A 26,414-nucleotide genomic window follows, 5' to 3' on the forward strand; every position below is an offset into this window, starting at 1 on the left:
TTTTAATTCTTCTGTTTGCTTGTCTACGTTACTGGCTAAGCATTGCCAGTAAATCACAAAGTCCTTTCATAGTTTCTCTGATCAGCTTAGTTTGAACCCCGGACTGTTGACATGGATCTAAATCACAAATATCCACTTGACCTTTCACCCCTATCCGTTAGCACTAATTGTACAATGTATAGAAATACATCTACCTGCTTCAATGTTTATTTGGTAACAAGAAAAAGATAATGTGGTTGAACATGCATCAAAGCGTCTCCTAGACCAGGTATTCTCCCACTGGGTTACGTTCAACGCCGTCGGGGGGTACGCCAAATACATTTGATTTATTTTTTCACATTTTCAAACGATCCATTTTATATTTTCCAATGGGATTGTACATTTGGGTGAGGTTTTCTCACCTGAGTAGCCTCTGTTTCCTGCCCTAATTCTTTTTTTTACCATCTAGTGCAGAGAGAATTTTCAACACCATGTCAAATAGAGGTAACCTAGTCAAATAATTAACATCCAATCACATTAACCGTTACTCTCTCGCGGGAATTCAACTAACGGTCCGATGTAGCCAAACGAAGCTACTGCTCATTCTGTTTGCTCGAAAATGGTTAAACAAAGTCCATATAAACGCGTACCAGCCCTGCTGGGAGTACTGCTAACACCAGCCCTGCTGGGAGTACTGCTAACACCAGCCCTGCTGGGAGTACTGCTAACACCAGCCCTGCTGGGAGTACTGCTAACACCGGCCCTGCTGGGAGTACTGCTAACACCGGCCCTGCTGGGAGTACTGCTAACACCGGCCCTGCTGGGAGTACTGCTAACACCGGCCCTGCTGGGAGTACTGCTAACACCGGCCCTGCTGGGAGTACTGCTAACACCGGCCCTGCTGGGAGTACTGCTAACACCGGCCCTGCTGGGAGTACTAACACCGGCCCTGCTAACACCGGCCCTGCTGGGAGTACTGCTAACACCGGCCCTGCTGGGAGTACTGCTAACACCGGCCCTGGGAGTACTGCTGGGGAGTACTGCTAACACCGGCCCTGCTGGGAGTACTGCTAACACCGGCCCTGCTGGGAGTACTGCTAACACCGGCCCTGCTGGGAGTACTGCTAACACCGGCCCTGCTGGGAGTACTGCTGCTGGGAGTACACACCGGCCCTGCTGGGAGTACTGCTAACACCGGCCCTGCTGGGAGTACTGCTAACACCGGCCCTGCTGGGAGTACTGCTAACACCGCTGGGAGTACTGCTAACACCGGCCCTGCTGGGAGTACTGCTAACACCGGCCCTGCTGGGAGTACTGCTAACACCGGCCCTGCTGGGAGTACTGCTAACACCGGCCCTGCTGGGAGTACTGCTAACACCGGCCCTGCTGGGAGTACTGCTAACACCGGCCCTGCCCTGCTGGGAGTACTGCTAACACCGGCCCTGCTGGGAGTACTGCTAACACCGGCCCTGCTGGGAGTACTGCTAACACCGGCCCTGCTGGGAGTACTGCTAACACCGGCCCTGCTGGGAGTACTGCTAACACCGGCCCTGCTGGGAGTACTGCTAACACCGGCCCTGCTGGGAGTACTGCTGGGAACACCGGCCCTGCTGGGAGTACTGCTAACACCGGCCCTGCTGGGAGTACTGCTAACACCGGCCCTGCTGGGAGTACTGCTAACACCGGCCCTGCTGGGAGTACTGCTAACACCGGCCCTGCTGGGAGTACCGGCCCTGCTGGGAGTACTGCTAACACCGGCTGGGAGTACCCACCGGCCCTGCTGGGAGTACTGCTAACACCGGCCCTGCTGGGAGTACTGCTAACACCGGCCCTGCTGGGAGTACTGCTAACACCGGCCCTGCTGGGAGTACTGCTAACACCGGCCCTGCTGGGAGTACTGCTAACACCGGCCCTGCTGGGAGTACTGCTAACACCGGCCCTGCTGGGAGTACTGCTAACACCGGCCCTGCTGGGAGTACTGCTAACACCGGCCCTGCTGGGAGTACTGCACCTGTCGACGACACAAGTTGGTCTGCTTCCACGAGCACATCCAATGTATCAGTAATTCTACATTTGTTGTGATCTGATGCAGCAAATATGATGAGAGCTATAATGGGAGTAGTGCCTTTCCTCAGCCACAGTGTCATATGTGCAAACGTACTATCTCACAACTCGATTAAACCTTCACTCTAGCGCAGACATTTAGAAACAAACATGCCAATTAGAGAAATCAGCCACAGGAGTTTTTTTGAGCGAGAAGTGAGAGATGTATAAAAGCAATATATTCCATTAATAAGAAGAGGCTAGAAGACTCTTATATGCTGAGCAACCAAGTGGCTAGGACAGGCAAGCCCAATACTACTGTGTAGGGGTGGCTGGGACAGGCAAGCCCAATACTACTGTGGAGGAGTGGCTGGGACAGGCAAGCCCCATACTATTGTGGAGGAGTGGCTGGGACAGGCAAGCCCCATACTATTGTGGAGGAGTGGCTGGGACAGGCAAGCCCCATACTATTATGGAGGAGTGGCTGGGACAGGCAAGCCCCATACTATTGTGGAGGAGTGGCTGGGACAGGCAAGCCCAATACTATTGTGGAGGAGTGGCTGGGACAGGCAAGCCCCATACTATTGTGGAGGACTTAATTCTCCCTGCTGCTGCAGATATGGCTGGGACAATGCTGGGGGAAAAGGCCCAAAAAACTATACAGACAATTCCTTTATCAAACAACACTGTTTCACGATGCATCAGTGACATGGAGATGTTTTGAAACAGTTACTGCTTTGCATACAAGCCAGTGAATTCAATGCGTTACAGCTGGATGAGTAAACAGGCCTGGCACAGCTCATGGTATATGTCTGTTACAGCTGGATGAGTCAACAGGCCTGGCAGGCCTGGCACAGCTCCTGGTATATGTCTGTTACAGCTGGATGAGTCAACAGGCCTGGCACAGCTCCTGGTATATGTCTGTTACAGCTGGATGAGTCAACAGGCCTGGCACAGCTCCTGGTATATGTCTGTTACAGCTGGATGAGTCAACAGGCCTGGCACAGCTCCTGGTATATGTCTGTTACAGCTGGATGAGTCAACAGGCCTGGCACAGCTCCTGGTATACGTCTGTTACAGCTGGATGAGTCAACAGACCTGGCACAGCTCCTGGTATATGTCTGTTACAGCTGGATGAGTCAACAGGCCTGGCACAGCTCCTGGTATACGTCTGTTACAGCTGGATGAGTCAACAGACCTGGCACAGCTCCTGGTATATGTCTGTTACGTTTATGGGGGGGTTATTTAAGGAAGACATCCTCTTCTGCAAACAACAGGAGAGGATGTTTTTAAAGTACTGGACAGCTTTGTGACATCAAGTGGACTTTGGTGATCAAGATGTGTTGGTATCTGTACTGATGGCGCAAAAGCCATGACACGGAGATATAGTGGAGTGGTAACGCGAGTGCAAGCAGTTGCTCCTGACGACGCCACTTGGGTACACTGCTTCATCCACCGAGAGACGGCTTGAAAGACATTTTGGACACTACAGTGAACATGGATAAGTTGAAATAAGGCCGCACTCTCGTATTTTCTGCACTATGCAATGATATGGGCAGCAACCATGTAACGCTTTTACAACAGAAGTGTGCTGGTCATCAAGGGGCAAAGTATTGACACGTTTTTTTATTTGATTTGATTGAGAAACGAGTTTAAAGTTTTCTTTATTGACCATAATTTTCACTTGTCTGACCTCTTGTATGATGAGTTTCTCACACGACTGGCCTGTCTGGGTGATGTTTTTTCTCCCCTGAATGATCTGACTAGGATTACAGGGACTCTATATTCAATGTGCAGGACAAAACTGAGGCTCTGATTAAGAAGTTGGAGCTCTTTTCTGTCTGCATTAACAAGGACAACACACAGGTCTTTCCATCATTGTATGATTGTTTGTGTGCAAATGAACTCAAGGTTAAGGACAATGTCAAATGTGATACAGCGAAGCACCTGATTGAGTTGGGTGGGCAATTACGCAGGTACTTTCCTGAAATGGACAACACAAACAACTGGATTAGTTATCCATTTCATGCCCTGCCTCCAGTCCACTTACTGATATCTCAACAAGAGAGTCCCATTGAAATTGTAACAAGCCATTCTGTAAAATTGTTATTTAATCAGAACCCACTGCCATATTTCTGGATAGGGCTGCGCTCAGAGTATCCTGCCTTGACAAATCGCGCGGTTAAGACACTGATGCCCTTTGCAACCACGTACCTATGTGAGAGTGGATTCTTGGCCCTCACTAGCATGAAAACCAAATATAGGCACAGACTGTTTGGAAAATTATTTATTTTTCAAATACAACCCAACATTGCAAAGTTATGTGCATCTTTTCAAGCACACTCTTCTCAATAACCTGCGGTGAGTTATTCACAAGTTTTGATGAACAAATAAGGTTTTATATGTAAGATGGTTACATAAAGAGCAAAATTATTGATTATTATTTGTGCCCTGGTCCTTTAAGAGCTCTTCCCACGAGCTGGGTTGTGACAAAAACCTCACGCTCATTCTTGAATAAATGTATCATATAATGTTTGGCAGGCTTACAATGATGAAGAAGAAAACACCATTTGAGTGGACTGACCCTGGTATGCAGCTGAAGGTTGAATGTTTTGAAGGGGTACGGGACTTAAAACACGCTGTCCTAGAGGATGGTGTCTGAGGAATAAACATAGTGAGTAAACATGTTGAGTCCTGCTGAGCAGCTACAGAGAGGTGAAATGATACGGTCCATCTCACCCTTAGGAAATCAAACTGCTCTAGAAGAGAACGACATTAAATAAGAGAAGTGAGAGCGAGAGAGAAAAGGAAGAGGAAAATACTTGAAACACACATTTCACCTCTCTCCCACCTTTACCCCAAGGCCCAAGCTAATCTCATCATCCATGTCTCCTCTTCCTCTGTGGTGTCACACTCCTGTGTTCCCCAGGGGGGTTCTGGGATGTTAGAGGAGTGGGAACATTTTCAGAGGTGACTCATTACTGTGCTAATAGCAGGCTGACAACACACACACACACACACACACACACACACCCTACAGTCATGCAGGAGTGTTCAGTGATGCTAAGGCCTGTCATCTGAAGTCATGGAGGCTGTTCTCTCCTATTGGATGGCTTCAATTATTTCATGGTTGAATAACTAGGCATGAATCATTTAAATTTCTCTGCTATTGCCAGAGGCCAAATCCTAACTTGAGAGATGAATACATATCCAATCCCACTCCCCTCTCTATTTAAAAAACATAACAATAAAAAAACAGTTTATTCAGTTTTACACACACAAGACAACACAAAACAATTGAAATAATATACTCAACTAGAAAAGATACATGTAAAAAATAATAGCTATAAAGAAGGTGTTCAACACACCTGGCAAAAGGCTACAACGTTTAAAGGGTAATCTGTAGCACAGGGACAGAGAGGACACCTCACCATTGTTCCTGTAAACAGACAAGGGATAAGGGTGGAGAAATGCAACCACACTCATAGACAGTCATGGCCACAGACCGACCATCCACTGTACCAAAAATAAAGTTGACAATGCTTTAGAAAATATATTTTTGTTAATGTAAGTGCAAACAAAATGTAAAAAACAGGGCAAAGCAACCTCACATTTTAGTCTCTGACAGGGCAAAACAACCTCACATTTTAGTCTCTGACAGGGCAAAACAACCTGACATTTTAGTCTCTGACAGGGCAAAACAACCTCACATTTTAGTCTCTGACAGGGCAAAACAACCTCACATTTTAGTCTCTGACAGGGCAAAACAACCTCACATTTTAGTCTGACAGGGCAAAACAACCTCACATTTTAGTCTGACAGGGCAAAACAAACTCACATTTTAGTCTCTGACAGGGCAAAACAACCTCACATTTTAGTCTGACAGGGCAAAACAACCTCACATTTTAGTCTCTGACAGGGCAAAACAACCTCACATTTTAGTCTCTGACAGGGCAAAACAACCTCACATTTTAGTCTCTGACAGGGCAAAACAACCTCACATTTTAGTCTCTGACAGGGCAAGATGAACAAGGCACCCGCAAGGCACATTCATTATGAATCAATAGGCACATCATCAACCTTAATCCCCCCCCCCCCCCCCCCCCCCCCAAAAAAAAACCCACAAAGAAATGCTCATCCAACCACTAAGTCACAGGGGAGTCAAATACAGATTGTATTATTGTTTTAATATGGATGACATCAGAGTCATCAGACTGCTTAAAGTGGGACGGGAACCAAGCCTGATAAAACAGTTTGGGGTTCCCGCGTGTATCTAGTTTCAGAGAGCACCACACATCTCCCACCCAGTAAAGATGGGGGTGCTGCCATCCTCCAGTTCTGTAGTATTAGCCGTCTAGCTAAATGAGTTGTATAAGCAACAGTATCCGACTGGATTCTTGACAGGGGGGTACCCATGGGCAGTACTCCAAAAAGGGCTGTAAGGGGAGACGGATCTATAACAGTGTCATATATATCAGAGAAACATTTAAATATTAATTCCCAGAAACCTGACAGTTTATGACAGCCCCAAAACATATGCAACAGTGTGGCTGGTTCCATTTTACATCAGACACAGGTAGGATCAGAATCAGAGAATATTCTTCCAAGAGTGGCCCCTGACCAGTGGATACGGTGAACCACCTTGAATTGAATGAGGCTGTGTCTAGTGCTAAAAGAGGACGAATGTACCCTGTGCAGCACAGATTCCCAGGCGTCTTCACCAAGTTCCTCCCCCAAAATCCTTTTCCCATCGAGTCTTTAAAGGCACCAAAGAAGGGTTCTGTAAGTCATCAATGATTGAATATACGTCTGCAAATGCGCCCCCCTAGGAAAGTTGTTTAGCTCAAAGAAGCTCTCTATAGCTGCACTCGCAGGCCTATGGGGAAATGCAGGTGTGCTAGCTCTGACAATGTTCCTAGTCTGTAGATAGCGGTGGAATTGGGGAAGCTTGAACTTTTCCTGTAGCTGAGCAAAAGAGGCAAATGTATCATCAAAGAATAATTGGGCAAGTGAAGAGAGGCCCAGTGAGTACCAGATGCCAAAAGCCCCATCATTTAAAGATGGAGGAAATAAAATGTTCTGATTTGATTGGGCCTGATAGAGAAAAGCCTGGGAGGTTAAAGGCTAAACTAAACTGATTCCACATTTTAAGAGACTGCTTTCCAACACACATTTTGCCCAGGGACACTGGGAGAGACGAGCACAACACGGAAGACAGTGCAGCAGGTTTACATGATTCAGACTCCATCTGGACCCAGAGTGGTCTAGGGCCAGTAGGATCAGTCTGCAGCCAGTACAGAAGGGCTCTGAAATGTGCAGCCCAGTAGTATGTCTAAAAATTAGGACAAAATGTTAGTCTGTACCAAAGCCATGGGAGAAAAATAACAAATCTGTTTCCACGCAATGAATCTGGGGCCAAAGCCAAATTTTATAAAGGGCAGCTGTTAGGTAATCCCACTCAACATGGTCAAAAGCTTTTTCCGCATCAAGCGAGTCCACCACCTCCGGGTCCCCCGACACTGGAGACTACAGTATATTCATAAGGTGTCTAATATTGAAGAAAACGAATGCTTATTTCTCACAAAGCCAGTCTGGTCAGAGTGCATTACTTGGTGTAGTGAGCCTTCCATACGGATGGCTAAGAACTTGGCTAGGATTTTGTAATCACAGTTTAAAAGCGAGATTGGGCGATAGGATCCACATTCCAGGGGTCTTTGTTTTTCTTTCATTGTAATGAAATTGAAGCCTGGTAAAATCTAGGTGGTAGCTTTGATGTATTAAGGCACTCTGCAAATAATCGAGACAGGAATGGGCAAATCAGACCGGAAATCGTCCTTTAGAATTAGATCTAAATCTATCTGGACCCGGTGATTTACCAGTTTTCATTGCGGACACTGCTGATGCAATCTCCTCAGGTGTCAATTCTTCTTCTAGACAGTCATGGGAGTCTGTATCAATTGAAGGCATATTCAGCCCATTAGAGAATGAATCAATCAGCGAAGGTTCTTGAGGAGATTCAGAGGTGTAAAGCGCAGAGTGAGATTGTTTGAATTGATCATTGATCTCTTCATGCAGAACTATTGTGGCACCAGACAGGGTCCTTATTTGTGCGATTAAACGTGAGGCCTCAGATTTACGGATCTGATGTGCAAGGAGTTTACTGGCCTTGTCGCCTTGTTCATACACTCTCTGTACCGAGCTCGCAAGAGTAACTGTTCAGCTTGTCTGGTAGAGAGCTCATCAAGTAGTTGTTAGTTGGTAGTTGGCACTCTTTATGTAGATCAGAGGAAGGTTCTGTAGCATACTTCTCATCCAATGCGGCTATGGCTTCGCTCAGGTCTCGAAGCCGCTGAGAGCGAGCTTTGTTTTTGTTGGCTGTATAAGAAATCATTTGGCCTCGTAGGTATGCTTTGAGAGACTCCCATATGGTAGAGCTGGACATACCTGGTGTTGAATTAGTTTCCAGGAATAAGGTGATTTCAGAAGAAATGATATTGACAAACTCCTTATCTGAGAGTAAAATGGGGTTAAGGTGCCATTGATAACACATAGGAGGTCGCTTGGGAACCTCTAGTTCAAGCACTAATGGTGATTGGTCAGAGATAACAATACTCTCATAAGTACACCGCCGAAGGTCAGGCAGAAGTGTTTTTATCCAAAAAGAAGTAATCATTGCGGGAGTATGTTTGATGAACATGAGAATTAAAGGAATACTGTCTATCTGTAGGGTGTAGAAAACGCCAGGCCTCAAACATAGCATATTTCTGAAGAAAATATTGAATAGGTAGGGCACATTTAGATGGGCCTGTAGTTCTTTGTGAGCACTTGTCAAGAACTGGGGACATTGTACAGTTGAACCCCCCCCCCTAAAATCAACAAATGGGAATCTAAATTGGGTATAGCAGATAAAAAGGTAGAAATTAAACTTGTGTCATCTCAATTGGGAGCATAAATACAAACCAAAACAAGAGGACTAGAAAACAGTTTATCGGTTACTATGACATTTTGCCCATTAGGATCATCAATATCCTCAATAACCTAACTACAAAGGGAGTAGCTTTATCAACCAAAATGGCAGCACCTCCTGATTTACTATGAAAGTTTGAGTGGAACACTTGAGCAACCCAGTCTCTACACCTCCTAAAGTGCTTACCAGACCTCAAGTGAGTCTTGTAGAAATGCAACATTTGCATTCAAACCCGTTTAAGTGTGTTAACACCCTCTTACGCTTCACTGGGTTGTTAACCCCTTTGATGTTCCACAAAATGGACTTGATGGTATTATTTTGGCCACCCCGAACACTCCCGTTATACAACCCTGTCATTAGTTGGTAGAGCATGGCGCTTGTATCGCCAGGGTAGTGGGTTCGATCCCCGGGACCACCCATACGTAGAATGTATGCACACATGACTGTAAGTCGCTTTGGATAAAAGCGTCTGCTAAATGGCATATATTATTATTATTATTATTATTATTATTATTATTAGAGCATAGAGTGGAAAAGCAATGAAGACCGAAAACCCCCAGAATAACTTGTCTCAGAGTAATAATGTATGGTGTAAGATACTTTGGAAAAAGTACAGATGAAAAAAAAAGAACACAGAATGAGAACATTAGAACTGAAGAATTCACTCCCCCCCATCCCAGACAATACCTCCCCAAACGAGCTACAAGCCTAAATACAACATGTTCTCTTTGCACAGTCTGTCTGTGAGAGTGAGGTGTTAAACGCAAACCCACAGTCCCGCTCTTTAAAGTCATGTTTTGTGTTAGTGGATCAAGCAGCAAAAAGAGAAAAAATAAATAAACAATGAATCCCGTGTGCTCAAAATCACCACATTCTTTTGAAACCCAAATTGGTCTACAGCATGTTCTGGCACTTATCAGATGTATATAATTATATTCCCATTCTTCATTGAGAGAGAAAATAAATCACATGTATCAAGGCTCTCAACCAAAAACCTTGTTCTAATTTCTGTTGAATCTGACAATTAATCTTAATGGTTGTAAGTCGTAAATAAAACTGTAAGATGGTAATATATATATATATATATAAATAATAATTGTCTAGTTGGAAGATAAGACAACTTATAGCTGTCACTAGAACCAAAAAATTTGATCATATTACTCCAGTGCTAGCCTCTCTACACTGGCTTCCTGTCAAAGCAAGGGCTGATTTCAAGTAACAAAAATTACATGGGAGACAAAGTGGAGATAAGGAATAACAAAATATTTCTCCTATTTATTCAGAGACGCAAACTCTGTCTCAAGTAAACTATATACAATTGCCAATGGTGTGTGTAGTCAGTAACCAGTAGTGTAAGTGAGTGGTTGCGTGCATAAATGTGATAATGAGAGGTGTTGAAAGGTGCCAACGCAAACAAACAAAACAGCCACAAAAATGCCATAAACAAAATCTATCAGTGTGTCTGCATGGAGAGAGTCTCCTCAATGAATGGGGAGGAGGTGTATTTATCCCGGGACACACCCGGGCCCAGGTGCTTCCCATGTCGCTGACGATCCTCACAGCTCCGCCCGCCGAGATCCTAATAAGGAAAACAAGAGCAAAGAGAAAGAATATGGCAGACAGTGGGAGGGTCGTCACAATAGCCAAGACCAAAAAACTATGTATGTGCAACGTTGAAAGTTTGCTGGGAATAAATTATGTTCAAAACCTTTAACATTGAATTGAAGACCCCCCAAAAACGTGTAGCCTCGGGAACATTTACAAATAACCAAAAATATTTGAGACACTAGGTAAACAAACTGAACTGAGATAATAAAATACATTTATTAACTACAAAACTTTATGTAGGTGATGTGAGTGGTTGCGCAAACAAACAAAACAGCCACAAAAATGACAAAATCTATCAGCCTGGAAACCAAGGAGTTAAGTAAACCCTTAATACACTGAAATTAGTGAATGCACCAATTTGTAAGTCGCTCTGGATAAGAGCGTCTGCTAAATGACTTAAATGTAAATGTAAATGTAAATTAAATTAAAATGACTGAATGCTTGTAAGGCCAAGCACACTAGATGATCAAAACATTAGATCACATCAAATAAGTCTGAGTGAGATCGCCAACTCCCCAACTATACAAGACTAGTACGTTATAAAGTACGTTATAACTAATGTCGTGGAAATGTCCTCTATTTACCAAATCATGGGAGAAAACCACAACACAAGTCAGAGTTAGTTCTCAAAGTCCATCTTTAATTATATGAGCTCTATCACAACCCTGTGACTCTGAGAGAATTCAGTGTCTATCAATGAATTCTCTGAGTCCCTTCCACGTTGCAACTGAGATCCTTTAATAGCAAAGAACACACATAGTCAGACAGCATAGACATAATACATCGTTCAGCTTTGTCTCCTTACTCAAACCCAGAACTATAAACCAATCCTCCATATCAACAGGCATATATCAAATTGTCATTTAGATACAACCAATTCTAAATACAACCAATCCTGGACAAACTCACGGAGAGCATAGAATGATTCCAGACACTGCCATCCTCCTCTCCCCGCTGGGAAAAGTAGGGAGTGACTGGCACACACACAGTGGAGCAAAAGATATGTTTACACATGATGACACCTTGACCTCTCCCCTCTCTGCGGCCCATGCAACTTAGTCTTGACCTAGAACAGATAACTGCAACCCCGCCACAGTATTATACAAAAATAACATTCTTGATGAGAAGTAACTTACAAACATATAATGAATATAAAACATCTTACCTATGTTACCAACCAATTCTGATTATTCCCCAACACTAAACATAGTTGTACCACGGGTGGGGAACTTACTATCCACTGGTCCACAGCAACAGTTGCTGATCTATGATCACAACTCTCCTGTACCTTTTTCAGGTCTGCAGCCAGGCGTTTCACGTCAGCCTCCAGGGAGGTAGTTAAGTCGGAGACACTAGCAGGGTTCTCCAGTGCTGCAATCGTCGTAGTGTCGCACCTCTGATGTTGTGTTGAGTGATGTGATTATTGGCACCGTCTCGTTCCGCAGGATGGTTAGATCTGCTTTTAAAGTATCAGAAACCTCCTGTATTCAGGCCTCAATCGTAGCAACTTCCTCCGTTTTCATTTGAACTATCTCAGAGCATAGTAGTTCGATGGACTCGAGAATGTTCATTTCAGCGCCGACAGGCCAGGCCGCACCCCCGGGTAAAGTGTGAGTCTCTGGGCCCTCAGACTCAGGAGAGGGCGGTGATGAGAGTAGATCTTGTAGGCCGGGTTTTCTCTAAGTCATGTTTTTGGCCATGCTGATATTCGAAAGCAAAGTGTTCTTGGTTTTTTATTTTTATTTGACCTTTATTTAACCAGGCAAGTCAGTTAAGAACAAATTCTTATTTTCAATGACGGCCTAGGAACAGTGGATTAACTGCCTGTTCAGGGGCAGAACGACAAATGTGTACCTTGTCAGCTCGGGGGTTTGAACTTACAACCTTCCGGTTACTAGTCCAATACTCTAACCACCTTTTACGGAAAGGGATCACCAAACTAATATTGAAAATAAATACGGTTTTGCTGCAAAAATATTGTGGGAGCAAAACGGAAAACACGTCAGTCGCACATTGTGCCCCTAGCGGCCCCAAGTTGTTTTATTTTGACAAAGATGCATGATTTATATGAAGGTTTGACGTAAACATACACCTCAATTTAGTATTCAGCCCCAAAGGAATGTCCCAACTATGTAGTATTACTAATAGTATTCAGCCCCAAAGGAATGTCCCAACTATGTAGTATTACTAATAGTATTCAGCCCCAAAGGAATGTCCCAACTATGTCGTATTACTAATAGTATTGCAAGTACCATCATGCAACCTTGGTATTGTCCAGAGAGAACAAGGTAATGGACACTCAGTGATCTAGAGTTGTTGTCCAGAGAGAACAAGGTAATGGACACTCAGTGTTATAGAGTTGTTGTCCAGAGAGAACAAGGTAATGGACACTCAGTGCTCTAGAGTTGTTGTCTGGAGAGACCAAGGTAATGGACACTCAGTGCTCTAGAGTTGTTGTCCAGAGAGAACAAGGTAATGGACACTCAGTGTTCTAGAGTTGTTGTCTGGAGAGACCAAGGTAATGGACACTCAGTGATCTAGAGTTGTTGTCCAGAGAGACCAAGGTAATGGACACTCAGTGTTCTAGAGTTGTTGTCCAGAGAGACCAAGGTAATGGACACTCAGTGATCTAGAGTTGTTGTCTGGAGAGACCAAGGTAATGGACACTCAGTGTTCTAGAGTTGTTGTCCAGAGAGACCAAGGTAATGGACACTCAGTGATCTAGAGTTGTTGTCTGGAGAGAACAAGGTAATGGACACTCAGTGTTCTAGAGTTGTTGTCTGGAGAGACCAAGGTAAAGGACACTCAGTGCTCTAGAGTTGTTGTCCAGAGAGACCAAGGTAATGGACACTCAGTGCTCTAGAGTTGTTGTCCAGAGAGACCAAGGTAATGGACACTCAGTGATCTAGAGTTGTTGTCTGGAGAGACCAAGGTAATGGACACTCAGTGTTCTAGAGTTGTTGTCCAGAGAGACCAAGGTAATGGACACTCAGTGATCTAGAGTTGTTGTCTGGAGAGAACAAGGTAATGGACACTCAGTGTTCTAGAGTTGTTGTCTGGAGAGACCAAGGTAAAGGACACTCAGTGCTCTAGAGTTGTTGTCCAGAGAGACCAAGGTAATGGACACTCAGTGCTCTAGAGTTGTTGTCCAGAGAGACCAAGGTAATGGACACTCAGTGCTCTAGAGTTGTTGTCCAGAGAGAACAAGGTAATGGACACTCAGTGCTCTAGAGTTGTTGTCCAGAGAGACCAAGGTAAAGGACACTCAGTGCTCTAGAGTTGTTGTCCAGAGAGACCAAGGTAATGGACACTCAGTGCTCTAGAGTTGTTGTCCAGAGAGACCAAGGTAATGGACACTCAGTGCTCTAGAGTTGTTGTCCAGAGAGACCAAGGTAAAGGACACTCAGTGCTCTAGAGTTGTTGTCTGGAGAGACCAAGGTAATGGACACTCAGTGCTCTAGAGGACCTATTGGGTAATTAACTGGATCACAGGGGAAACAACACTTGCCTACCTAATGAGGTGTGTGTGTGTGTGTTTGTGCACGTGGGTGCGTGTGTGGTAGAGACAGAGAATGGGGAGGGGGGTTTGGTAGTGTCAGGTAGAGACACTACCATAGACACTACCACTACCATGTAAATATTCTGTAGGTTTCTGATTGTCTATGGTCTTACCCACCTGGTGAATGTGTTTGTTCTGCTACAGGAGGAAGTGAAAGACCAGGAGGTCCCAGCAGGAAAAGAGGGAGAACACAGAAAGGAAGGAGAGATCAACGAGGAAGGGAACTACGAAGAGGAGGAAAGGAAGGGGGACGGGCCAAGCGGACCAATCAAGAGCGTGCGTGAGAGCAGGAGTCTGAGTCCAGAACCACAGGGAAGTGATATCAACACCATTATTAAAAAATAATACAGACGCTACTGGATATGAATGAATGAACTGCTGTTGACAGACAGGATGGGACCTTCTGAATGTGACCCGTTAAAGTGCGTATCCTGTCTCTCGAGTCACAGAGGTCATTAAACAGTCATCATAAGAGGAGTACTGTCGAAAAGAGAAAAAGAGAAGCCGAGACGGATGGAGGGTGATGGAGGGAGGGAGAAGGATGGAGGGAGATTGAGGGAGATTGAGGGAGGGAGAAGGATGGAGGGTGATGGAAGGAGGGAGAGTGATGGAGAGAGGGAGATGGATGGAGGGAGATGGAGGGAGAGTGATGGAGGGAGGGAGATGGAGGGAGGGTGATGGAGGGAGGGTGATGGAGGGAGGGAGAAGGATGGAGAGTGATGGAGGGAGGGTGATGGAGGGAGGGTGATGGAAGGAGGGAGGGAGATGGATGGAGGGAGAAGGAGGGAGAGTGATGGAGGGAGAGTGATGGAGGGAGGGAGAAGGAGGGAGGGTGATGGAGGGAGGGAGAGTGATGGAGGGAGAGTGATGGAGGGAGGGAGATGGAGGGAGGGTGATGGAGGGAGGGTGAAGGATGGAGGGTGATGGAGGGAGAGTGATGGAGGGAGGGTGATGGAGGGAGGGAGATGGAAGGAGGGAGAGTGACGGAGGGAGGGAGATGGAGGGAGAGTGATGGAGGGAGAGTGATGGAGGGAGGAAGATGGAGGGAGGGAGGGAGAGAGATGGAAAGTTAGAAATAGATGGAGAGAGGGAAGGAGATGGAGGGAGGGAAGGAGATGGAGGGAGGGAGGGAGAGAGATGGAAAGTGAGAAATAGATGGAGAGAGGGAGAGACATGGAGGGAGTGAGATGGAAAGTGGGAAGGAGATGGAGAGAGGGAGAGACATGGAGGGAGGGAGATGGAAAGTGGGAAGGAGATGGAGAGAGGGAGAGACATGGAGGGAGGGAGAGAGATGGAAAGTGGGAAAGAGATGGAGAGAGGGAGAGACATGGAGGGAGGGAGAGAGATGGAAAGTGGGAAGGAGATAGAGAGAGACATGGAGGGAGGGAGAGATGGAAAGTGGGAAGGAGATGGAGAGACATGGAGGGAGGGAGAGAGATGGAAAGTGGGAAGGAGATGGAGGGAGGGAGGGAGAGAGATGGAAAGTGGGAAGGAGATGGAGGGAGGGAGAGAGATGGAAAGTGAGAAAGAGATGGAGAGAGGGAGAGACATGGAGGGAGGGAGAGAGATGGAAAGTGGAAAGAGGTGGAGGGAGGGAAGGAGATGGAGGGAGGGAGGGAGAAAGATGGAAATTGGGAAGGAGATGGAGGGAGGGAGGGAGAGAGATGGAAAGTGGGAAAGAGATGGAGGGAGGGAAGGAGAGAGGGAGATGGAGGGAGCGAGGGAGGGAGGGAGATGGAAAGTGGGAAAGAGATGAAGGAGAGAGGGAGATAGAGGGAGGGAGAGAGAGAGATGGAGGGAAGGAGAGAGGGAGTTGGAGGGTCAGAGGGATGTCTGTGATGCCTGTGTTGAACATCCAGTTGGATGTGTTGTGAGGCTCGAGGAGGCTGACTGCTGACCCCACTGTTCTCTGTGTCAGTAGGACAGTGTCATGTAGCTGCCTGATAGAATCTATCTCTCTCGCTCCCCCCCCTCCCTCCCTCAAAGCCAAGTTCCAACATGAGCCTCAGTGTCTTCCTAGATAATCCAAATGCCTAACAGCCCAGTCACATAACCCGGTACAAGTAAAAACAACTCTTAACAGTATAAAAACATCTTCTATATCCAGTCATAAAATATACACAATATACAGTATTAGTAGGCCTACTAAAATTTTGTCAGTGTATTATTTATGGAATTACTTTGATTATTATTTATGGAATTACTTTGATTATTATTTATGGAATTACTTTGATTATTATTTATGGAATTTCCAAAGCCCCTTATTTTGATGTCACAGAACGTTACACATCCTGGTGGCTGCTGGGATTTGGAGTCCAGGGGGCATGGAATCTTCTGGCAGCTTGGGGATTCCATCCAGAACTCTTAGTTTTGGCAAACAAGAGAACACACTGCAGAGAGGAGAGGGAAACTAAGGGTTAAGACCAAAAAATATAAATAATTCTTGACATTCTATAATTTTCCTCTCTCCCTCACCTCCTCTATCCCTCTATCCCCCCCACCTCTCTCTCTCCCTCACCTCCTCTATCCCTCTATCCCCCCCACCTCTCTCTCTCCCTCACCTCCTCTATCCCTCTATCCCCCCCACCTCCTCTCTCTCCCCCACCTCCTCTATCCCTCTATCCCCCCACCTCCTCTCTCTCCCTCACCTCCTCTATCCCTCTATCCCCCCCCACCTCCTCTCTCTCCCCACCTCCTATATCCCTCTATCCCCCCCACCTCATCTCTCTCCCTCACCTCCTCTATCCCTCTATCCCCCCCACCTCCCCTCTCTCCCTCACCTCCTCTATCCCTCTATCCCCCCCACCTCCTCTCTCTCCCTCACCTCCTCTATCCCTCTATCCCCCCCACCTCCTCTCTCTCCCCCACCTCCTCTATCCCTCTATCCCCCCACCTCCTCTCTCTCCCCCACCTCCTCTATCCCTCTATCCCCCACCTCTCTCTCCCTCACCTCCTCTATCCCTCTATCCCCCCACCTCCTCTCTCTCCCTCACCTCCTCTATCCCTCTATCCCCCCACCTCCTCTCTCTCCCTCACCTCCTCTATCCCTCTATCCCCCCCCACCTCCTCTCTCTCCCCACCTCCTCTCTCTCCCTCACCTCCTCTATCCCTCTATCCCCCCACCTCCTCTCTCTCCCTCACCTCCTCTATCCCTCTATCCCCCCTCCTCTCTCTCCCTCACCTCCTCTATCCCTCTATCCCCACCTCCTCTCTCTCCCTCACCTCCTCTATCCCCCCCCACCTCCTCTCTCTCCCTCACCTCCTCTATCCCTCTATCCCCACCTCCTCCCTCTCCCTCACCTCCTCTATCCCTCTATCCACTCACCTCCTCTCTCTCCCTCACCTCCTCTATCCCTCTATCCCCTCACCTCCTCTCTCTCCCTCACCTCCTCTATCCCTCCCCACCTCCTCTCTCTCCCTCACCTCCTCTATCCCTCTATCCCCACCTCCTCCCTCTCCCTCACCTCCTCTATCCCTCTATCCACTCACCTCCTCTCTTTCCCTCACCTCCTCTATCCCTCTATCCCCTCACCTCCTCTCTCTCCCCCTATCCCCCTCACCTCCTCCCTATCCCTCCCACCTCCTCCCTATCCCTCCCACCACCTCCCTATCCCTCTATCCCCCTCACCTCCTCTCTCTCCCTCTATCCCCCCACCTCCTCTCCCTCTATCCCCCTCACCTCCTCTCTCTCCCTCTATCCCCCTCACCTCCTCTATCCCCCTCACCTCCTCTCTCCCCCTCACCTCCTCCCTATCCCTCTATCCCCCACCTCCTCTCTCCCCCTCCCTATCCCTCCCACCTCCTCCCTATACCTCTATCCCCCCACCTCCTCTCTCTCCCTCTATCCCCCACCTCCTCTCTCCTTCTCACCTCCTCTCTCTCCCTCTATCCCCCACCTCCTCTCTCCCTCTCACCTCCTCTCTCCCTCTCACCTCCTCTCTCTCCCTCTATCCTCCCCACCTCTTCTCTCACCCTCCCACCTCCCCTCTCTCCCTCTATCCCCCTCACCTCCTCTCTCTCTATCCTCCCCACCTCTTCTCTCACCATCTATCCCCTCACCTCCTCTCCCCCTCTATCCCCTCACCATCTCTCCCTCCCACCTCCTCTCTCTCCCTCTATCCCTCCCACCTCCTCTCTCTCCCTCTATCCCCCTCACCTCCTCTCTCTCTATCCTCCCCACCTCTTCTCTCACCCTCTATCCCCTCTCCCTATCCCTCTATCCCCTCTCCCCCTCTATCCCCTCACCTTCTCTCCCTCCTTCTGTGTTCCTCTATCTCCTCACCTCCTCTCCCTCCCTCCCTCTATCCTCCTCAACTCCTCTCCCTCCCTCCATCCTCCTCTCCCTCCCTCCATCCTCCTCTCCCTCCCTCCATCCTCCTCTATCTCTCCATCTCACCTCCTCTCCCTCCTCTCCCTCCTCTCCCTCCCTCCCTCCCTCCCTCCCTCCCTCCCTCTATCCTCCTCACCTCCCCTCCCTCTATCCTCCTCACCTCCCCTCCCTCTATCCTCCTCACCTCCCCTCCCTTTATCTCCTCACCTCCTCTCCCTCCCTCCCTCTATCCTCCTCACCTCCCCTCCCTCTATCCTCCTCACCTCCCTCTATCCTTCTCACCTCCTCTCCCTCCCTCCCTCCATCCATCCTCCTCTCCCTCCCTCCATCATCCTTTATCTCTCCATCTCCTCTCCCTCCCTCTCACCATCTCTCCCTCCCACCTCCTCTCTCTCCCTCTCCCCCTCCCACCTCCTCTCCCTATCCCTCTATCCCCCACCTCCTCCCTCTCCCTCCCTCCCTCCATCCTCCTCTATCTCTCCATCTCACCTCCCTCCCTCCCTCCCTCTATCCTCCTCACCTCCCCTCCCTCTATCCTCCTCACCTCCTCTCCCTCCCTCCCTCCCTCTATCCTCCTCACCTCCACTCCCTCCATCCTCCTCACCCCCTCTCCCTCCCTCCATCCTCCTCTATCTCTCCATGCTCCTCTATCTCTCCATCTCCTCTCTCTCCCCTCTCTCCCTCCATCCATCCTCCTCTCCCCCTCATCCTCCTCTATCTCTCCATCTCCTCTCCCTCCCTCTCACCATCTCTCCCTCCCACCTCCTCTCTCTCCCTCTATCCTCCCCACCTCCTCTCTCTCCCTCTCCCACCACCTCCCTATCCCTCTATCCCCCACCTCCTCTCTCCCTCTCCCTCCTCCTCTCTCCCTCTCCCCCTCCCACCTCCTCCCTATCCCTCTATCCCCCACCTCCTCCCTATCCCCCATCTCCTCTCTCCCTCTCCCCCTCCTCTCCCCCTCCCACCTCCTCCCTATCCCTCTATCCCCCCCACCTCCTCCCTATCCCCCCCACCTCCTCCCTATTCCCCCCACCTCCTCTCACTCCCTCTATTCCCCCTCACCGTGCACGGTAGTCCTGTATGTAGTTGACAGGGTTAGATCTGAGTGTGAGGGAGTGGAGTGGGCTGGTTCCCAGAGCCCCCAGTCCCCTCAGTGTGGAGATGCTGTTCTCAGAGAGACACAGGTGCTCCAGAGCCGGGAGCTTTGGCAGCTGACGAATACATGTCAGGTGGTTACGATGCAGATTCAGGCTTCGGCACCTACAGTAAAAAAGGGTGTGTCACGATCGTCGTATTGAGGAGACCAAAGCGCAGCGTGATGTGAATACATATTTTTAATGAAAGTCGAAAAAACACAAAGTACTCTAACCAAACAAACAAAGAAAATAACAAGACGACCGTGACCAAAACTGAGAGCTAACATGCAACATCACATAGACAATAACCCACCAACCACAATACAAAACAGGCTACCTAAATATGGTTCCCAATCAGAGACAATGACAAACACCTGCCACCGATTAAGAACCATATCAGGCCAAAACACATAGAAATAGACAAAACTAGACATACAACATAGAATGTTCAATCATATCACACCCTGACCAAACAAAACATAGAAACAAACTATGCAAAATAATGGTCAGGGTGTGACAGGGTGTAAAAAATGAGTGTTGACTTATTTTAACCCAGGAGGAGTGTTTTCAACATTATGAGGAGTCAATGAGCTCTTAGTGTTGGAATTAAATCGTGTAAAATGATGCAGTCATTGCCGTTGTAAATTCAACTCAATTCAGTGATTAAATAACAATGGAGAGTGTAACTAAACCAGTGTTAAATATTATTAAGACATTTATGTGTGAATTTTAACACCATTTTGAGTCAAATTAACTCTGAATGTGTGATACTACCTGTAGAGTAACTTTAACACTATGTGGACTGGGACCAAATGTTATCCGAAACTGTGTTGAATTCAACTCTATAGGAGTTAAATTCACACTTTTATTTTTACTGTGTAGAGGAAAGAGGACAGAACTACGGTTGTCACTATATGAAGTGAAGATTTGTATTGTGGCTAGTGTAGTAATTTTCAAGTGTATATTGATGCTTTGTATGTAGTGTGGTATAACGGCAGGCGTATAGATGGGCATTGTGGGTAGTGTAGTACCTTGGCAGGCATATAGAACTCAGGTCTGTGAGGGAGTTATTGATCAGCTGCAGTCTCTCCACTCGGATCAGCCTCCTCAGGATCCGACTGAAGTTTTCCTGCTGGAACGGATCTCCCAAGTCCTGATAGGACAGGTTCAGCTCCTGGGAATACCAGGAATACAGGGAGAGGTTACACACACACACAACATACACACACACATACACACACACACACACACACACACACACACACACACACACACACACACACACACACACACACACACACACACACACACACACACACACACACACACACACACACACACACACACACACACACACACACACACACGCGCGCACACACACAACATACACACACGCACGCACACACACACACACACACACACACACACACACACACACACACACACACACACACACACACACACACACACACACACACACACACACACACACACACACACACACACACACACACACACACACACACACACACACACACACACACACACACACACACACAACATACACATGCACACACATGCACACACAGGCACTCACACACATGCTTGTTATACACATAGTACAGTATGTCTCTGAGTTGTAACTCACCACACAATTCTCCCAGTTCTCTTGAAGCCTCTCCTCCCACCTCTGCCCTTCTTCCTCTCTCCTCTTCCTCCTCCCCCTTTCCAAGGGGGTGTCATCCTTTCTCAGAAAGAGGTCCTCCATTGACGGCCCTGGTTGATATAATGATGACAGCAGTTACTTATGAGAACTGAGATGAGAGCAAAATAGAATTATTAAAAGGTCAAAGGTTGCCAAGGTGGTGACCTCTCTGACCTTCCCTGACCCTGGGACAGGAGAGCTGGTCTCCTTTGACATCACTCTCCTCAAGCTGCTGCCACGACACCAACCTGAACCGGCTGGACGGCAGCTGAAAACGAGGAGAGAGGAGAAGGAGAGATGAATAAGAGGAGAAGGAGAGATGAATAAGAGGAGAAGGAGAGATGAATAAGAGGAGAAGGAGAGATGAATAAGAGGAGAAGGAGAGATGAATAAGAGGAGAAGGAGATGAATAAGAGGAGAAGGAGAGATGAATAAGAGGAGAAGGAGAGATGAATAAGAGGAGAAGGAGAGATGAATAAGATGAGAAGGAGAGATGAATAAGAGGAGAAGGAGAGATGAATAAGAGGAGAAGGAGAGATGAATAAGAGGAGGAGGAGAGATGAATAAGAGGAGAAGGAGAGATGAATAAGAGGAGAAGGAGAGATGAATAAGAGGAGGAGGAGAGATGAATAAGAGGAGAAGGAGAGATGAATAAGATGAGAAGGAGAGATGAATAAGAGGAGAAAAGGAGAGATGAATAAGAGGAGAAGGAGAGATGAATAAGATGAGAAGGAGAGATGAATAAGAGGAGAAGGAGAGATGAATAAGAGGAGAAGGAGATGAATAAGAGGAGAAGGAGAGATGAATAAGAGGAGAAGGAGAGATGAATAAGAGGAGAAGGAGAGATGAATAAGATGAGAAGGAGAGATGAATAAGAGGAGAAGGAGAGATGAATAAGAGGAGAAGGAGAGATAAATAAGAGGAGGAGGAGAGATGAATAAGAGGAGAAGGAGAGATGAATAAGAGGAGAAGGAGAGATGAATAAGAGGAGGAGGAGAGATGAATAAGAGGAGAAGGAGAGATGAATAAGATGAGAAGGAGAGATGAATAAGAGGAGAAAAGGAGAGATGAATAAGAGGAGAAGGAGAGATGAATAAGATGAGAAGGAGAGATGAATAAGAGGAGAAGGAGAGATGAATAAGAGGAGAAGGAGAGATGAATAAGAGGAGAAGGAGGACGAAGAGCAAGGGGTTTTAAGCATTGTTTTGTAGACTGGGATCTGAATATGAGAGCCTTGATTGAGGGTGCTCTGTGACCCTCATCCCTGTCTCTGCCTCCACACCTGGGCTTTGACTGTGACCATAACCCCCCCCCCCCCAACATAGCCACGTGGGGGACTAGACCCATGCTTGGTGACCCCTAACATCAGAGCCAGCCTTGGAGCCTGTGACTCATCTATAGCATTCTAAACAAGCCCTGACCCCTTTGTGTTGGCAGCTAGGAACTGGATAGGTGTGAGCAATACAGTGATGGCTGCGCCTAGGTTTGAAATGGAAAGGCTAGCGGGTTGAGGCTGTTTTCAGAACCGACAGTATTGGACCAGGCATACTGTTGCAGGATGAGAGGGGCATGTTGTGGGGGGAGGAGCTTTGTAATGGGGTGTCAGAAGATAGGAGGGTACAAGAGCAAGGACGGAGGACTGGAGGGTGAGAATGTGACGTAAAGTGTGACACTCACAGGAGTTTTGACGATTCCGGAATCTGGACTCTGGTCCACGGAGAGGGGTGTGTGTGTGACGCTGATTTCAGAATACTGGGAGGAGTGGGATTTGGGAAAACTGCCACTGCTTGTGTTCACACCTGAGGAACTGGGAGAGAGGGACAACAACACACCTGAGGAACTGGGAGAGAGGGACAACAACACACCTGAGGAACTGGGAGAGAGGGACAACAACACACCTGAGGAACTGGGAGAGAGGGACAACAACACACCTGAGGAACTGGGAGAGAGGGACAACAACACACCTGAGGAACTGGGAGAGAGTGACAACAACACACCTGAGGAACTGGGAGAGAGGGACAACAACACACCTGAGGAACTGGGAGAGAGGGACAACAACACACCTGAGGAACTGGGAGAGAGGGACAACGACACACCTGAGGAACTGGGAGAGGGACAACAACACACCTGAGGAACTGGGAGAGAGGGACAACAACACACCTGAGGAACTGGGAGAGAGGGACAACAACACACCTGAGGAACTGGGAGAGAAGGACAACAACACACCTGAGGAACTGGGAGAGAGGGACAACAACACACCTGAGGAACTGGGAGAGAGGGACAACAACACACCTGAGGAACTGGGAGAGAGGGACAACAACACACCTGAGGAACTGGGAGAGAGGGACAACAACACACCTGAGGAACTGGGAGAGAAGGACAACAGCACACCTGAGGAACTGGGAGAGAAGGACAACAACACACCTGAGGAACTGGGAGAGAGGGACAACGACACACCTGAGGAACTGGGAGAGAGGGACAACGACACACCTGAGGAACTGGGAGAGAGGGACAACAACACACCTGAGGAACTGGGAGAGGGGGACAACAACACACCTGAGGAACTGGGAGAGAGGGACAACGACACACCTGAGGAACTGGGAGAGAGGGACAACAACACACCTGAGGAACTGGGAGAGAGGGACAACAACACACCTGAGGAACTGGGAGAGAGGGACAACAACACACCTGAGGAACTGGGAGAGAGGGACAACAACGCACCTGAGGAACTGGGAGAGAGGGACAACAACACACCTGAGGAACTGGGAGAGAGGGACAACGACACACCTGAAGAACTGGGAGAGAAGGACAACAACACACCTGAGGAACTGGGAGAGAAGGACAACAACACACCTGAGGAACTGGGAGAGAAGGACAACAACACACCTGAGGAACTGGGAGAGAAGGACAACAACACACCTGAAGAACTGGGAGAGAAGGACAACAACACACCTGAGGAACTGGGAGAGAGGGACAACAACACACCTGAGGAACTGGTAGAGAGGGACAACAACACACCTGAGGAACTGGGAGAGAGGGACAACAACACACCTGAGGAACTGGGAGAGAGGGACAACAACACACCTGAGGAACTGGGAGAGAGGGACAACAACACACCTGAGGAACTGGGAGAGAGGGACAACAACACACCTGAGGAACTGGGAGAGAGGGACAACAACACACCTGAGGAACTGGGAGAGAGGGACAACAACACACCTGAGGAACTGGGAGAGAGGGACAACGACACACCTGAGGAACTGGGAGAGAGGGACAACAACACACCTGAGGAACTGGGAGAGAGGGACAACAACACACCTGAGGAACTGGGAGAGAGGGACAACAACACACCTGAGGAACTGGGAGAGAGGGACAACAACGCACCTGAGGAACTGGGAGAGAGGGACAACAACACACCTGAGGAACTGGGAGAGAGGGACAACAACACACCTGAGGAACTGGGAGAGAGGGACAACAACACACCTGAGGAACTGGGAGAGAGGGACAACGACACACCTGAAGAACTGGGAGAGAAGGACAACAACACACCTGAGGAACTGGGAGAGAAGGACAACAACACACCTGAGGAACTGGGAGAGAAGGACAACAACACACCTGAGGAACTGGGAGAGAAGGACAACAGCACACCTGAGGAACTGGGAGAGGTGGATAACGAGGGAGTTTGAGGGTGAAAGATGTAGGAAGAATTGAGTGGGATGAAAGTGAGAAGGGAAAGGGAGGGAAAGGGGGGAGAGGGTAGGAGGAGTGTGAAAACAGAGAGACGGGAGAGAAAGAGAGGGAAAATCAACAGCTTCAGAGCCAAAAGGAAAAATGTAAATAAATAAATAATGTAAGGTCAAATTAAAATCATCATCCTAAACATAAAAACACAAATCATCATCCTAAACATAAAAACACAAATCATCATCCTAAACATAAAAACACAAATCATCATCCTAAACATAAAAACACAAATCATCATCCTAAACATAATAAACATGACATCTTCAGGCCTATGTTTTTTATCATAGGCCTAAAGCCTCGGAGAATTCTGTCCGTTTCTGTCGCCCATTCTTCAAGGACGCTGGTAGAAATGGAACTCCTCACGTCCATCCACATTGCTGAAACGCTGACACGCAGCCGTCAGGTTTCGGTTACCGTGAACTCTGCCTTGCGCACCTGATTAGAGCCGTCGCCATAACAGCGGATACCCGACCAGGTGTCAGTAGCTAATAACAGCTGCATAACAGGAACCTGGATAGTAATGTCTTCATAATTATTATCGTCTGTTTTCGTGTAAAGTACTAATAATTGTGAGATTTTTGTTTTATTTTATCATATACACATTGTCTAGACTATATAACCTACAGGCTTGTTGCATGGAAAAATAACCATGGGCATAAATAATGCAGCCTAGGCTAATGACGTTCTGAAGAATTCAAAATCATACCAAATAACCAAATAATGCATTTGGCTTGTTAAGCGTACATTTGTAAACGTTTTCCAACTTGAAGCACTGCTCAATGAAGGATGACAACACAAAGCTATTAAATGACCTCTTTTACCTACCTTTCTGACATCTCCCAAAGTTAAACCAAATTTCCTTGGCCTTTAGCGCGTAATGAACGGAGCGGATTCGTCCAACCCTGCGGTTTCCCATGGGAGCGAAATGCCCTGTTAGACCCGAGGTAACGACTGCTCCGGTGTCTGGATGCACACAGAGACTAGCTTCGGTGTAGCACTCGTGTAGCGGGCTGAGGCAGGTCAACCGGGGCAGGTGCACATTGCTTGGCAACGCGGTGAGTCGGGTGCAGGTTGTGCCATAGTTATCTCCGTGTCTCACAGGCAGGGGGGAAGTGAACAGGGGTCATTTAGATTCCAGTACATAAAGACGAATAGACTAGGCCAGGCTAGCAGCGGGAGAAATGATCAAATACATCAAGGTTAAAAGCATTCGGACTGTTATGTATTTCACCAGGAAATTCTCAGTTAGCTTTCCTACACTAGTTACCATGGAGAGTAACCTTAACACTTAACTGGAGCCCTTAACACTAAAATAAATACATTTTTGGGGGGATCTGTACAATTAC

The 26,414-nt window shown here is 47.6% G+C and overlaps 1 protein-coding gene across 2 annotated transcripts; it reads right to left on the reverse strand.

The window, feature by feature from the left end:
• Positions 1-10,407: 10,407 nt before the first annotated feature.
• Positions 10,408-26,407, reverse strand: LOC123992527. 2 transcript variants are annotated; one of them, XM_046293731.1, is made up of 8 exons: positions 25,894-26,407; positions 23,005-23,134; positions 21,502-21,595; positions 21,271-21,398; positions 20,654-20,796; positions 19,549-19,746; positions 16,385-16,546; positions 10,408-10,568 (listed from the first exon to the last, which is right to left on the reverse strand). In XM_046293731.1, the coding sequence occupies exons 1-7, from the start codon at positions 25,902-25,904 to the stop codon at positions 16,429-16,431; spliced, it is 822 nt and encodes a 273-aa protein (XP_046149687.1). In that variant the 5' UTR covers positions 25,905-26,407; the 3' UTR covers positions 10,408-10,568; positions 16,385-16,428. The 2 variants fall into 2 exon arrangements, with proteins under 2 accessions (XP_046149687.1, XP_046149686.1); XM_046293730.1 differs by lacking the exon at positions 10,408-10,568 and having other exon boundaries at positions 15,876-16,546.
• Between the last annotated feature and the right edge of the window lie 7 nt (positions 26,408-26,414).

Source organism: Oncorhynchus gorbuscha, linkage group LG13 (assembly GCF_021184085.1).
Source record: "Oncorhynchus gorbuscha isolate QuinsamMale2020 ecotype Even-year linkage group LG13, OgorEven_v1.0, whole genome shotgun sequence".
Classification (NCBI taxonomy): domain Eukaryota; kingdom Metazoa; phylum Chordata; class Actinopteri; order Salmoniformes; family Salmonidae; genus Oncorhynchus; species Oncorhynchus gorbuscha.